Raw genomic sequence first — 16,365 nt, forward strand, 5'->3', positions numbered from 1 at the left:
GAGGTATTGGCAGTCTCCTGTTATGCATAACTGACCACAAGAGAGGTTGACCCTGGCTTATGGCATTTAGCTGGATTCAAACCCAAGGTTTCTGTGAGTCCAACAGTCTGTATGTCTTCTCTACCATCAGTTTTTTAGGACTTGAATTATTTCCTCCTTTATCCATAATTGAATTAATTCTTCTAACCTATAGTCCATTTATTATAAATATTTCTTTGTAAACCTCAAAATATACAGAAAAGCATTCTGGAACTTTAAATTCCTTCTCCACGGTGTCCTTCATTGTGAGAAGAGTGTCAATGGGATAGGCATTCTCAGAAGGATAATGTGTCATTTGTAGTTCAGCAGAGAAAACCTACATTTCCAGTGCATGAAAATAACATGACTTGAGTACTTGAGAGCTCCCATATTCACACACCTTTCTGGGGACCAATGGGTATAACCTCCACAGCTGATACAGGCTAACCACAAAGAATCACTTCCCAGTTAAATGAGTCAAGGTAACCTGAAGTCCTCATTTCCTTCATGAATAAAACTCTCCGGATTTACCAAGTCACTCATACAGTTTTGGCGGATGAATACCTGCTGAGAACCTTACTCAGGGCAGTCTTCACTTCTTTATTTCTCAGTGTGTAGACAAGGGGGTTGAGCAGTGGAGTGATCACAGTGTAGGTCACTGCCACAAGACGGTCCTTATCCGAGGAGTAGAGGGATGTGGGCCTCAAGTAGATGAAGGATGCACAGCCATAGTGGACGATGACCACCGTGAGGTGGGAGGCACAGGTGGCAAAGGCCTTCCGCTGTCCCTCGGCTGATGCGATCTTGAGGATGGTGGAGACAATGAAGACATAAGAGATGAAGATCAGCACAAAGGGGACCAGCAAGACCAGAATGCTGAGGAAAAAGATGACCATCTCCTTCAGGTTAGTGTCAGTACAACCTAGTTTTATGACTGGGGAAATATCACAGAAAAAGTGGTTGATCTGATTGGAGGCACAGAAGGGCACAGTAAACACCAAGACATTGACAACCACAGAGATCAGGAAGCCACAGCAGCTGGAGGCTAGAACTAGCTGCACACAGGTGGCTCGACTGACAACAAGTGTGTAGTTGAGAGGGTTGCAGATGGCGACATAGCGATCATAGCCCATTACAGCAATTAGAAAACAGTTGGTACAAGCCAAGCCCACAAAGAAGTAGAGCTGAGCAGCACACCCAGAAAAAGAAATAGTCTGGCTGGTGGAAAGCAGGTTGGTTAGCATTTTGGGTACAATGACCAAGGTGTAGCAGGTTTCAGAGCAGGAGAGGACAAAGAGAAAGAAGTACATAGGGGTGTGTAAGGTCCTGTCCAGACGGATGACAGTCATGATGGTGGCATTGGCCATCAGAGTGGTCAGGTAAACCAGGAGGAAGATGAAGAAGAGAAGGACCTGCAGGTCCCCCAGGTTTGAGAAGCCTAGAAGGACGAATTCAGTGATCATGCTCCGGTTCTGTCTTGTCATTGGTCAGTGCGAACCAGATCCAGACTTCCTGAAATTGTGAACAGAGAGAATTGGACAAGAGGGAAATGCCCTGAGGAGGCCATATTTGTGCTTCTGCATGAAGCTGAAATACTGGTTTGAAGAAACAAGTAGCTAACACTTAAGCACAGTGATCATAGGATGGAGGAGAGCAGGAGGCAGGAGCACAAGAGACCTAAGATATGTCCTAATACAAGGACACCTGAAGTTCCATGCACAGTCTGCCAAACTAAGAAGTGATTTAGAGCTCACCTCACCTAATCCTGTCATTTTATGGAAAAAGAAATTCAGGCATAAAACGATCAGGCCATTTACTTAACCCATGTGAAAGCAACAGCCCTCAGAAATCGCTCACCTAAAAAGCATTCTTATGACTGTTTCAGAAAAAAAACCAAAAACCAGTGAAAAGTGTTCTATCCAGCCCTTTCTATGTTTGCCTCAAGTGGTGTTTGCTTAGATCCAATGAAGTAATTTTTATTACTATTATTTTAGGTGTGGAGAGTTATTTCTGGTAGTCAGTTGGAAAGCCTTTGGGATGGGCATAGAATGATCCCACATATTGGGGTTTTCCTTGCCATAATTGCATGGAAATTTGGGATTGAGAGGCTAAGTAGGGCTTCAACTCAGTGCAGAGGGTGATGAGATGTCCACTCCTCTGGAATGTTCTAAGAACAACTCTTCCCATTATACGTGGGAAGATCTGTCATTTGATCTGAGAGCACATAGCACTGCAACCTTCTGACTGGGCTGAGACCACCAGACAATCCTCATATTAGAAGCTGCTCAGGAATCTCCTTCCTCAATTTTCATCCAATTCTGTGAACTTTCTGTATAGACCTGGGATATATGTCTCATCCCCACAGTCAAAATCCAGTTGGAAGAAACCCTCAGACACAACACAGGCCAGTTTTTTGCTTGGTGTCTTGAGTGTGGAGAACCTTCCTAGTCAGAGATGAACCTGATATGCCTCTACTCACCCAGCCCTAGCTCTGGAAGTGTCCCCTGAAGACACCTGCAAGGGGTTCCTTTCCATCAGTGACAACCCTTTAGTTACGGAAGTGGTGGTCATATCCACTTAGCAGTCTCATTTTTCTCCTAACACTCTTAGTTCCCTCAGTTATTTCTCATGATGTTGTTTCTGCAAGTCTCTGTCCTGATTGTTGCCTCAGGTGTTTTACTTCTGGCCTCAGCTTTAGGGAAGTGGCTTGTCCATGACCATCACATATTATAAATTTCATCCCTCTGTCTTTACAATTAACATTGCATTCCCTTTCCTACATTTCTTCATCACCCGCAATTAACTTTTATCCCTGCCACAAAACCCCAGCTGAACACTCGTCTCCTGAAAGGTGATCCGTGAGTCGCTCTAAGGCTGTGAGTACCATGAGTGTCTACTTCTCTGTCAGTTTGTTCCAGAGCCGTGTGTTGGAACTGAATCAGAGAAAGGCCAGCATGGACATAAGGCTTCACTGTGGGGCTGGGACCGTGGCTCTGACACAGACCAGCTTTATGATCCTGTGGAAATCACCACTTTGAGCCTCAGGCTTTCGTGTGAAAAGGCAATAATATGACAGAAACCACTTCAGGAGCACCGAACGCTCACACAAGTCCGTGCCTGACTCAGAGTGAATTCCCAGGATGGGTCAGCTGTAGCTCACCCACCTGCCTCAAATTACAAGTCAGGAAACTGAGGCCCAGGGAGGGAACGTGTAAAGTTCTGGGCTGTGTATCAGTTTAGCGGCAGAGGTGAGACTGGTTCCCACATACCTGAAACTCTCCCATCCTGGGCTCTGTCTTCCACTGATGAGGTCCTCCTCCTGAGATGTCCTCTGTGCTGTGTGCTTACACACCAGTGCTGGAGGAAGCAGATGGGTCCGCCCTGCTCCCTCGCCTTGCCCAACTTCACTGTGTCACCCAAGGTTTCCCTCTGTCCTCTCCTTCTGGGTGTTTCCTCCTGTTTCCTGGTTCAGGTCTGTTTTAGAAATAGCTGACTGTTTTCTGCTCTTGACCCATCTCTCCCTTTGCTTTCTCCGCATTCAGATGGCACAACTTGTCCACTGGACCATTGGGTCTCTGCTCCCTGTGTTTTCCCCAGATCCTGACGCTCTGACCCACTTCAGCTGAGCATGGTGTCCACCGGCTGTTCTGCTTCTGAGTCTTACCTGGGGGGCCAGGACTTCTGTAGACTGCTTGACAGAGGGCACCAATGAGAGCACAGTCTTGTGTGACAGCCACAACACAAGGGGAACACTTATATTTAGAGGCAGAGTTCCTGCCCAGTCCCAGGTTTCCTTCTGGTCCTGTCACAGTAGAAAGGGACAGACAAACAGGCAAACTCTGTAGGAATATCAGACAGTAAGTTCTTCCTAGAATTAACCATGGGACATTCAGGGGCTATGAACCTTTAAAGAGGAAAGAAAGCTCAGTTTGCTGGATAGGCTGGAGCAAGTGGACAGCCTGGATCTCACCAGCCCTGTGTTCCTGGAGGCGGACGTGCCAGCGACATCCCTGGGTCTTATAGATGCAGGTACTCCAGGGGATTGAGGCCTTGGAGGGAAGTGCTTTTTGGATTCTGGGCATGAAAAACTTGAGATAAAAAGAATCAAATAAATTCTGTACTTTACGTGATCTGTGTAGAGGATGGATTGCTTTGACTCCTGTGATTCCCCCTCCCCCACCACAGGTCATTCATTTTGGCTCAAGTTTCTACTTGCTGAATGAAGTAAGGGACTGTAACTCCCTTTATCACTGGCCTCATAGATTCTGCATATAGATGAACTGTTTTGGGGTATTACATGAAAGCCTCCTTTGACAAACATCATGGTTTCCTCCACTTTCAAGTGTGCTAGTTGAAGAAACCAGATCATTTTTTTCTGCATCTCTCCTGCTTCATGCATCTCTGCTATGCTTGCCTTCCCAGGGGGCACAAATTCTAAACATTCCACATTTCTCTGTTAGCCTCATCTTTTCAAGGACATGAATTAACTCAGACACTCGACTGCATCCATCAATTCATTAGTCATTTAATCATTATGCATTCCGGGCACTGTGGTGATTGCCTTGTGGGGCGGGCTTCAGAAAGAGGAGGGATGACATAGCCCATGATGGTGGCAGTTCCTGGGCCACATACACACGAGCCTCCTGCAGTGCATGGGAAGATGCCTGTCGTTGGATTTCCCCAGGGTCCTCTGGAGGAGAAGTACTTGGGATGGGGTCTGGGAATATTTTGAACTTGGTTCAAGTGATTTCTTCTCCTCTTAGCATGTTTACAAGGACCACTCTCTGTTTGAAAAGAGTGTGGTATTTAGAAAGGGAGATGGGAAAATAAGGTAAGGAGGGTTACGACTGAGGCCCACTAAGGATGCTGCAGCGTTACCCGCGCTCAGGGTCCAAACAGTGGTTCTCAAACTCCTCACATTACCCTAAAACATCTCTTCCTGCCAATAGGATGTCTCCTCCTAAGGGATTCAGGATTCTTGTGCTATGTAAGGAGGCACGAGATCATAGATTTCTTTCTCGTGTTTTAATTTTTCATTCTGAGAAATATAAGGTCCTCATTGATGGACGTGTGCTATGGGCTAATAGAAAAATTAGTCTCGTCAGTATTCATCTGCTTTCTGAGGAGGAGGACGCAGAGACTTGAAGGAGTTGTTTAAACTGATAGGTCATTTTAGAGAGAGAGCAAAGGGCTGCTCTGTCAAGGCTTCTTTGCTCCTCACTTCCCTCCCGTGGCTCTGATATCAAGAGCAGCCTTGTGTGCACCTACTAGGCACCCCCAGTATGCACTCACCAGTGCAAACAGCTTGTGGAAAGCTCCTGGTTCAGACCATGCTGTGTGCACTTTCAGAAGGAATCCAGGGAGAGCACAGTGGTCCTGCTGGCTGAGGAGTGTAAATCGGCCTAAAGCGAAGAAGCTTGAGGAGGGAAAGCAGCTGTGCTCTGCACGCGGGGTCCCAGGGAGGCCGGCCAGTTCAGGGAGAGTGTAGACACCCTGTCACCGCACAAGACTGTTACACTATTACTGACTCGATCCCCTATGCTGTGCTTTTCATCCTCGTGACTTGTTTATTTTATCATGGGATGTTTGTGTCTCTTAAGTCCCTTCACCGATATTGCTGACCCCCACTCCCCCATCCTCTGGCAACCACCCGTATATTGTCTGTGTTCATGTGTTTGTTTCTATTTCTTTTAGTTTGTTAGTTGTTAGTTTTGTTTTGTTTTGTTTTAGATTCCACATATTAAATAATTAATTTTTTAAAATTACACACAATGAGCACAATTTAGATACAGATGAACCAGAGACAAAGACATGGTTTAGAGCATAAATGACCCAGTTATAAGGCAAAAGTCTAAGCCCATGAATCAATGGGACAGAATGAATAATATGGAGATAGTACCATGCATATATTGCCAATTGGTTTTCAGCAATGATGCTAATGTTTTATAATGAAGAAAGTGTAGTCCTTTCAATGTACTGTGATTTCCATACTGGATGCACATATTAAAAAATACAAATCTTGACTTTTACCATAAGTCATGCACAATTTAACTAGAAATGTCAAATGCTATAACAATTTTCAGAAAAAAAAAAAAAACAAACAAACAGAAAAAGTGCAACTCGGAGTGCAAATATTTATTAAACAGGAGGCAGAGAATATGAAGTATAAAGAGAAAAAGGTGATAAATTGAACTCATAAGCATTAGAATTGTTGCTGTTCTAAAGTTAGATAATGTTAATGAGTGCACAATTTTGATTATGCAGACAACTATTGAATGGTACACTTTAAAATGTAAATAAATGTTTGCAAGTTATATTTCATTAAAACTATTATAATGAAGCCATAATTAGTAAAATTAAAAGGAGTAGGAGAACGCATTTGCAAAAGTTATACCTAGTAAAAAACTTGTATACAGCATACAGAAAACAAGGAAAGGAAAACAAGGAAGATAAACCTGTTAATGAAAATATCATCAAAGCTTTTACACAAACTTCATTAACAAGAAATTACAACTAGCCAAAAACACCTGAAAGACTGCCCAACATACTAAGTCTTCAAGTAAATGCATAATAAAAGGACTGTGAAATGTCACCATCCATGTGGGATAATGAAAAGATGGGCAGTAAATGCCACAGTGAGGATGTGGGAGTGCAGGATCCCTCCTGCATTGCTGGTGGAAATTAGTTACCATACAAGCTTTCTGGAAAACAGTCTGCCCATTTATAAGCAGTTAAATTGACCTCTACCAGACAGCACAGCCATTACTTTCATAGATACCAAAGATAAATGAGTATCTATATCTACACAATGAATTGGAGACTCATTTCATAATCATTTTATTCTGATTAGCCTCAAAGTGGAAATAATCAAAATGCCCCCCAACAGTTCAACAGATGAATAAATTGTGGTATATTTCTAAATGGAATGTTATTAAGCAATAAACAGAAAGTTGATGAATGCAACAACATGAGTGAATCTCAAAAACTATGCTCAGTGAAAGAAGTAAGACATACAAATGAACATACTGATTTCACTTATATGGAATTATGGAAAAGATCAAGCCATTCAACCAGAAGCAAGATTAGTATTTTTCTGGGGACAGGGCCGGGTGAGGTCAACCACAAATGGATAGAAAGACCTTTGGGAAGTTGTAGAAATATTCTATAACTTGACTGGATGGTTGTCACTTGGGTGTATACATTTTTTCCAAACTCACCAAACTGTATCTGATGAGTGATGCTCAGGAAATCCAAAAGCCAAGGGTAAAAGCTTCTATCTACCACTTGACAAGTGCTTGCATAACATGCTTCCAGAAAAAAAAAAAAAAACTCTTTCTCTTCCATTATCTGTGCACTTCTAAATATATCTCAAATTTTCCTGGCAAGTGAAGGGATTCAGGAGAGCCTCCTCTGCCACTCTGCAAGATGTGACACTTTGGTATGTGGGTTACTTTGAGTTGAAGGCACTTGAGACCCTGTGGGCTCAAGACAAACTTTTGTCCTCCCTTAACCACACAGAAGAATCTAAATTGTTTTTTTTTCCCAAAATATAGGTTAGTAGCAGACAAATTTTATCTGAGTGACCCATTGATATGGTAGGACAAACATCTAATTACCATACATCTGCTCTTCTTATCACCCTATGAAGTCCATTCCTTTCCTCTGAAACCCAGAACCCTACCCACTCTCCTTAGGTCAGAATGATACACATACCTCATTTTGCCTATCTTTGGAATTCCTTATGTCTGTGTAGATTCTCCATATCTATACCTATAAATTTTAATTGATTTTTTTCTGTTAATCTGTCTCATGTCCACTTCTGAATCCAGTTAGAAGGACCTTTCAGGAATTGTTTCTCCCTGACACAAGGAAACTGTAAAGACTCCAGGATTTTGAGGATTTCTGTCCTTATAGAAGAGTACAGCAAAGAGAATCAGAGAAGTATAAGTATGCTATCAAGTGTCAACAAAATATAACCAGCACGGTTTCCCCATTTAGATATTCAGCATCCATACATACCCTTCTTTTAATGTTTACATTCTGAAGCAGTAGTAACTAATTTGATGCAAGTATGTCTCACACAAAGAGTGCCCCCATTATCTTTATAAAAGGGAAACACAGAGTGTCACAGGTTAAATATTCCTTGATGGTCTTTCCATAAGAATTGAATTGTGATGTTTACCACCAGCAAGATACCTTATATAAACCAGCATATTAAAAGAGGAGGGAAATGGTTAACATACACAAATATATAAATAATTAAGCAAACAAGAAAATAAAACACAGCTACTATAATCCTCATTTCTGGAATTCATCACAAGACTATTGTAGTTATTTATGATTGCTTTCTTTCACCTAGTGAACGTTCTTGTGAACCTCGTTAGCACCTCAAAATTACCTACAGAATTGGGTACCTTTGCCTAAATAGGTTGTTTCAATCAAAATTTGCCTTTGCATATGAAGTAATAAAAGACATATTGCCACTTCTTTTAGATTCCACACAAACTCTTCACTACCCTGTAGTAGTGACTCTATTTTCCTTAAAGAAATAGTACTTAACAAAAGAACACAGCAAGAGAGGAAGAAAGGAAGAAACTAGCTTCAAAATAGTCAGAAAACAATGAACCAAAGGGCAAGAGTAAGCCTTTTCCTAGTCACTTTAAATTTCCATGGAATAAATCATCCAACAAAAGACAGAGCTGCTGAATGAATTGAAAAACAACAACAATAGCAACAAACAAGAACCAACAATATCTTGCCTATAAGAGACTTGCTTTTGCTTTTAGGATATGCACAGGGAAAAGTGAAGGGATAGAAAAAGATTCCATGAAAATGATAACCAAGAAAAGGACAGGGATTGCTCTTCATATCAGAAAGGACAGACGAGAAGGCAACCCATGGAATGGGAGAACATATTTGCAAATGACAGTACAGACAAAATGTTGATATCCAGGATCTATAAAGAACTCCTCAAACTCAACACACACAAAACAGATAATCATATAAAAAAATGGGCAGAAGATATGAACAGACACTTCTCCAATGAAGACATACAAATAGTTATCAGACACGTGAAAAAATGTTCAACATCACTAGCCATCAGGGAGATTCAAATTAAAACCACATTGAGATACCACCTTACACCACTTAGAATGGCCAAAATTAGCAACACAGGAAACAACATGTGTTGGAAGGGATGTGGAGAAAGGGGAACCCTCTTACACTGTTGGTGGGAATGCAAGTTGGTGCAGCCTCTTTGGAGAACAGTGTGGAGATTCCTCAAGAAATTAAAAAATAGAACTTCTCTATGACTCTGCAATTGCACTACTGGGTATTTACCCCAAAGACACAGATGTCATGAAAAGAAGGGCCATCTGTACCCCAATGTTTATAGCAGCAATGGCCACAGTTGCCAAACTATGGAAAGAACCAAGATGCCCTTCAACGGATGAATGGATAAGGAAGATGTGGTCCATATACACTATGGAGTATTATGCCTCCATCAGAAAGGATGAATACCCAACTTTTGTAGCAACATGGACGGGACTGGAAGAGATTATGCTGAGTGAAATAAGTCAAGCAGAGAGAGTCAATTATCATATGGTTTCACTTATTTGTGGAGCATAACAAATAGCATGGAGGACAAGGGGTGTTAGAGAGGAGTAGGGAATTTGGGTAAATTGGAAGGGGAGGTGAACCATGAGAGACTATGGACTCTGAAAAACAATCTGAGGGGTTTGAAGTGGCGGGGGGGTGGGAGGCTGGGGTACCAGGTGGTGGGTATTATAGAGGGCACGACTTGCATGGAGCACTGGGTGTGGTGAAAAAATAATGAATACTGTTTTTCTGAAAATAAATAAATTAGGAAAATAAAATTCAATGAAACATTCCCACTTGGTCTGTAGAATATAGTTTCAATTCTGGTGATTTCTCCCACAGAATCCATCACACGCAGACTCAACTTCCATTTTAGACTCAGGCTAATTATGCTCCTGGCTCCTTCTCCCCAGGTTCCCCCGAAAAGGCTACCTTTGAGAACATGGTGACATTAATTCTCCAAAATAGACTTGATATCTAATTAACCCCAAGACAACATCTCCAGTAGTAGAACTAGCCTCAAGAGTCCAACAATCAAGGACATGCTCCTGATAACCACACTGCATGCTGGTCACCAGAGCTTCTACAGACAGTGAGTTTGACCCAGGGTCCTGATGGGTGGCAGAGGCTTGCTCTATTGATGGAGATGAGAGCTTCTATTCAGGGTAGATTCACTCTCTTCTGGTGTCATTTCTTCAGTTTCCAATCTTTGGCTTAGAATCTACTTGTCAAGGGTCCCAGATACTGAATAGCTCCTTCTGTCTGGACTGAAAGGAGGAGAGTGATGTAGGTGCTGATAGGTCAACAGGAATATCGATGTAGCCTTGGGCTCTGGGCGGTGTGAACCTGAGTGATGGGTAGAGCTTGTGAACATCAAGCTCCTCAAGGAGATCACCGAGGGCAGTTTCCATAAGTGAGAAGGAGAATCAGGGGCTACTTTTAACTCGAGGTCCTGAGATTGATTAGGTGTGCTCCCTAGTAGAGTTCCATGAATTTTCACAATGATCAGACTAGGTCAGTTTGGTTCCCAGCTAGATTTTCTTTTCTTTTCTTTGTGACTGGTTGACTCAGGGATTGAAAGAGACAGATCGCGAATCTCCACTTCTTTCTCTGCCATGTACTCATGAAGTCTCCTTTTAGCTATTAATGAAATCCAATGTTCAGACTCCATTTTAATAGGATAAGTTCAGGTTTTTTATGTTTATTGAAGAAGATAAAAATTTTAATTCTTTGCTCTCTGTTGCTGTCTATGTAATTTCTCTTGGTTTATTGATTGATGTTTTCCTTAAGAAAGCATCTGGGTATCTCAAACGTTTTGCATTGGAAAAACATGTAGATTTGCCCCCTTTTGGAGGCCTCCTATGCCAAGACACTATTTAAATCCAGATTATATAATATCTCAATGGGATATCTGAGGAATGAGAGAAATAGGGTCTGCAAATGTCATCTCCTAGGATTGTAACCTGAATGTCCTCCATAGATTCCCGAATATAAGGGCACTTCAGGGATCATCATTTAGAGAATCTTGGACTCCCTGAGTTGAAAAGACTCTTGGGTTCTAAACTTCACTCTCACCCTAAGCAAAACTCCTTCTGTAAGGTAGTGTTCAAGGAACTTCTGCTTAAGTACTTTTCCATGCCTCTGGTCAAATTATAACACTTGTTGCTTACCCTAGCCCCTTAGTTTTAAAGTAAGGTGATGGAATATCCTTACTTTATGTGTGTCTTAAATGAAGTGTCTTGGTCAAAGTTACTCAAAGCTGCTTAACATAGAGTTCTTCTCATGTCTCACAGAGGGATCTTTTTCTTGACTTTTATAGCCTGTGGGTATTTGGCTGGAAGATCTTTTCATTTCTCTGCTCTTGTATCTTTCTATTCAGGGTACAGATTTATCAGACTGTAGTGGTCTCTGATGTTTTCTGGAGCAGATGTGCACTGCTTCCCCAGATGGACTGTGTTTCTGGGTTCCCATATATCACAAAAGGGCAAATATATCAATAACACAATCCATTTAGATGGTGGGTAATATTAATAGTATGTAAGAAAAACGTCCACATAACTGAAATCAGCTGTTTCATGGGTCTGAGTGACAAATCATTTACACAGTAGTTCTGGATTTTGGTTGGTACAGGTACTCCTTTAGAATCGAGAGAATTTCAGCCTCTGTGGCTTAATCCATATGATATACTCAGTGGAGTTAGGATATGGTGGGAATTGAACATGCATTAGGTGAATGGAAACTCAGAAAAATATTTGGAAAGTGCCAAGACAAGGACAAGCAATGTGTATAAATATAGATTTGCCTCTCTGTCTTGAAATACAGAAATCCCTTTGTCCTGGTGAGGGTGTATGTATGCACACTGTCTCGTTGAATTTCTTTTTTCTAAATATAGAAAACATACAGCCATTGTACACATATATATTTATATAATGGGGATAGACATGGTAAATATATACTTTATATTTAACAGAACTATCTTGATAGTTAAAAAATGACAAATCCCTGTTATTTGTTAAAGAGCTTTCATACCAGCCAATGTGAGTATATTCATATTGATTTCAAATAAGTGAATAGTTATATCTATTTAAGCTTAGGGCCAGTTGCTAACTAATAAGAAAGAACAAAAATTTTAATCTCCATTTTCTAGGAACAGATACAATGAGTTTCAGAGATATCCCATCATTTGAGGCATGCAGATGGTAAAGTAGGTTAAACATCTGACTCTTGGTTTTGACTAAAGTTATAATCTGGGAGTTAGGAGATGGAGACACACATCTTAAGATTCTCTTTACTTCTCCCTGCCCCTACCACTTGTGCACTCTAGCTCCCTCTCTCTCAAATAAATAAAACTTTAAAAGAAAAAGAATAAATTTCTCATCATTTAACTTAAATCTAGAAATCTAAGATTTGCTATTGGCTAGAAGAATGTAAAAATGAAAAATTCTGGTAGCAGATGCAAATGATTCCTGAAGAGAAAATGATGTACAAGTATATAAATATACTGAAGAGTATGTAAATAGAATAGTTTTTAAAATATTTTTTTACTAAAGAGTGAATGACTTTTTTTTTCAATTTATTTTAAAATATTTTTTAAGATTTTATTTATTTATTCGACAGAGAGAAAGCCCAAGTAGGCAGAGTGGCAGGGAGGTGGGGAGGGAGAAGCAGGGTCTCTGTAGAACAGAGACTGATGCAGTACTCAATCCCAGGACTCTGGGATCATGACCTGACCCAAAGGCAGACACTTACTGACTAAGCCACCCAGGTGCCCCTGAAAGTGTGTAAATAAAGACTGGATGTGACCAATAAATAAAGGCTAGTAGATTTTGCTTACAGAAAACACTTTTTTTAGTTCCCAGGCATGGACAATTGGGAAATACACCCATGAAAAAATTATCTGATATTAGTCCTAAAAATGACTAGAAAAAATCCTTTTTGCAGCTCGAGGACTGTGTTGCAGAATATTCAAAAGTGGAGCATAACAAATGGAGGACATGGGGAGATGGAGAGGAGAAGGGAGTTGAGGGAAATTGGAAGGGGAGGTGAACCGTGAGAGACTATGGACTCTGAAAAACAACCTGAGGGTCTTGAAGGGTAGGGGGGTGGGAGGTTGGGGGAACAAGGTGGTGAGTATTAGGGAGGGCATGTATTGCATGGAGCACTGGGTGTGGTGCAAAAACAATGAATAGTATTACGCTAAAAATAAAAATAAATAAATAAATAAACAAATAAATAAACAAACCCCAAAATGAAATTCTAAAAAAAAGAAAAGAAAAGAAAGAAAGAAAGAAAAAGGAATATTGTTGATATAGCAATATATAAAACAGAGTCTGTGATTTATGGCAGGTACTAGAATTTGGAACACTGACCAGTTGTCCCATTCTTTCTCATTCTTTGTGAGCTCTGAGCCATTTTTGGAAAACTCTGTTCTCTGAGTTTCTCTGAGGCACAGAAAATGGGAAAGGGGAGGTGAGCTACAATTACTGCAAAGGTAATGAGTCTCTTTCTTCCATGCTAGTGACTCATCTTTTCCTGGAATAGGTGACGTTCTTCTTTAAACTAGTGTTGTCATCTGTCCCACACTTTGCTCAGGACTCCAGTGTGGAGCCTCCAAGAATGTCCTTAATTACTCATTAGTCAGTCTGTCAGAAGTAACACCAAAAGATTTTTGTTTTTGTTTTTGTTTTTGTTTTTCCTTAATGCTTTGGTTACTGCCATGGGTTTATGATGGTCTTACCACATATCTAGCATGTAAGAAGTCACCAACAAACAGTTCCTTTCACATGTTTGCTGGAGAACTCTTCCTTTCCCTTCCCATTTTATGTTGCATAAACCGGTTCACACATAGTGTCTGAGCACCTCTCATTCTTTCCACGTTCTGAATGAGTTCAGATGACTGAAATTAAACATATATATATATATTTTTCACTTTTGGAGAGCTAGTTTCTTGGGATGCTAGTGAAAAGACAAATATGTAAGATACAAGTGAAACCAGTAAGACAGATCCTTAATCCTTGGCTGGAGAGATACCATGGTCTTAGTCTCAGAGAAGGCTTCTAAGTGGCTGTCCAATCCTCTGTTGTATATTTAGCCTTAATTCTTTTCTTGGCAGACTTTCTGAGGGTGAATGAAGGACTTGCTCGCGTACAGAGTTTGTGCTGATTTTCCCACACATTTCTACTGTCCTTCCTGGATCCTGGCCTCTGTCGCTGTCCCTGACTCTCCTCTTTGGAGGCATTCTGCATGGAGTGGGGCAATGAGACCCTGGTGAGGGAATTCGTCTTCCTTGGCTTTTCTTCTCTGGCTGGGCTGCAGTGGCTGCTCTTCATAGCCTTCCTGCCCATCTACCTGTTCACCCTGGGCACCAATGCCATCATCATTTCCACCATTGTGCTGGACAGAGCCCTTCACACCCCCATGTACTTCTTCCTTGCCGTCCTCTCCTGCTCTGAGACCTGCTATACATTCGTCATTGTACCCAAGATGCTGGTGGACCTGCTGGCCCAGAAAAAGACCATCTCCTTCCTGGGTTGTGCCATCCAGATGTTCACCTTCCTCTTCCTTGGCTGTTCTCACTCCTTCCTGCTGGCAGCCATGGGCTATGACCGCTACGTGGCCATCTGTAACCCTCTGCGCTACACGGAGCTCATGGGACCCCGGGTGTGTGTGGGACTAGTGGGCGCTGCCTGTGCCTGTGGCTTTACTATTGCACAGATTATCACCTCCCTAGTATTTCATTTGCCCTTCCATTCCTCCAACCAGCTCCATCATTTCTTCTGTGACATTGCCCCTGTCCTCAAGGTGGCATCCCACCACTCCCGCCTCAGTCAGTTGGTCATTTTCATGATTGGTGTATTCGTCTTGGTCATTCCCCTGCTACTTATCTTGGTCTCTTACATCCGCATCATTTCTGCCATTTTGAAGATCCCATCCTCCACCGGCAGGTACAAGGCCTTCTCCACCTGTGCCTCCCATCTCATTGTGGTAACGGTGCATTATGGCTGTGCCTCTTTCATCTACTTAAGGCCCAAGTCCAGCTACTCATCAAGTCAGGACACCCTTATATCTGTGGCCTACACCATCCTCACTCCACTGTTCAATCCGATGATTTACAGTCTGAGGAATAAGGAGTTCAAGTCAGCCCTTCGAAGGGTAATGGGCCAGATTTCACATCCTTTCAATTAAATTGATTCATTAAAATTAAATTTTACATATTCAGGGCACCTGGGTGGCTCAGTGGGTTAAAGCCTCTGCCTACTTGTGATTTTGTCTGTCAAATAAATAAATAAAATCTTTTTTTTTAAGATTTTATTTATTTACTTGACAGAGATCACAAGTAGGCAGAGAGGCAGGCAGAGAGAGAGAGGAGGAAGCAGGCTCCCCGCGGAACAGAGAGCTGGATGTGGGGCTCGACCCCAGGATCCTGAGACCATGACCTGAGCCAAAGGCAGAGGCTTTAACCCACTGAGCCACCCAGGTGCCCCTAAATAAAATCTTTTAAAAAAAATTAACTATTCAGTGAATTGTATGCCTTTTATTTTATCAACTTTATGTCTACACCCATTTCCTACTTTAGAGTTTTAGTTTTTATCCATCACTTTGTCATAGGTTTTTATCAACATTTTTATAATCTTTGAGAAATTTCCTATTGTTTTCTAATATTTTTAGTTGTGTCTATGTTGCAAGTAAATATTTCATTTTATACAAATCATTGATTATCCACTAATCATAGAATCTGTTAATATCTTTAAACTTAGTTTCCAATTTTTTCATTCAGTGGTATAATATTTCTGTTTAATTTGTTTTTGCATTTTATCGATATAGTTGCAAGATTTTTTAACTTTTGTGATTTGAAGATTTAAACAGGTTTTTCTCTTTTTCTTAAAGAAGCTTTTACTGAGTTCTTTGAATGTTAGGTTGAGATCACTTCATGTTTGGAGTTTAATTGAAATTTTGTGAAATAATACAGGCACAATGTCTATTTGAGGCATAGTCCTATGATAATAACTTCTATTTCTTTCAAGAAAATTTTCCTGCATTGTCATTTTTATTTTTAATGGATCATATCTGGAATTTAGTGCTCTACAAAATCATTCACTTCATCTAGACTTTCAAAATTCTTTGTAAAATATTTACAAAATATTTTGAGATATGAAAATTCCTATAATGGTTTTCTCCTCTGTCATTTTATATTGTGCATATTTTTTGCTTATTTTTTTAAATTTATGGTTCATATAGTAGTAGTTTGTA

General features: G+C 41.0%; 2 protein-coding genes across 2 annotated transcripts; one reads left to right on the top strand and one right to left on the bottom strand.

The window, feature by feature from the left end:
* Nucleotides 1-557: 557 nt before the first annotated feature.
* On the bottom strand, nt 558-1,584 carry LOC122918037 (olfactory receptor 10T2-like). Its single transcript, XM_044266195.1, has one exon. It carries the CDS (start codon nt 1,500-1,502, stop codon nt 558-560), a length of 945 nt encoding a protein of 314 aa, XP_044122130.1. The 5' UTR covers nt 1,503-1,584.
* Nucleotides 1,585-14,358: 12,774 nt separating this feature from the next.
* Nucleotides 14,359-15,300, top strand: LOC122918038 (olfactory receptor 10K1-like). The gene has a single exon (XM_044266196.1). It carries the CDS (start codon nt 14,359-14,361, stop codon nt 15,298-15,300), a length of 942 nt encoding a protein of 313 aa, XP_044122131.1.
* Nucleotides 15,301-16,365: the final 1,065 nt, after the last annotated feature.

The sequence above is a fragment of the Neovison vison genome, chromosome 10 (assembly GCF_020171115.1).
Source record: "Neovison vison isolate M4711 chromosome 10, ASM_NN_V1, whole genome shotgun sequence".
In the NCBI taxonomy this organism is placed as follows: Eukaryota; Metazoa; Chordata; class Mammalia; order Carnivora; family Mustelidae; genus Neogale; species Neogale vison.

Coding starts and splice junctions, on each gene's coding strand:
- LOC122918038 (XM_044266196.1), top strand. CDS start 14,359: ATGGAGTGGGGCAATGAGACCCTGGTGAGGGAATTCGTCTTCCTTGGC.
- LOC122918037 (XM_044266195.1), bottom strand. CDS start 1,502: ATGACAAGACAGAACCGGAGCATGATCACTGAATTCGTCCTTCTAGGC.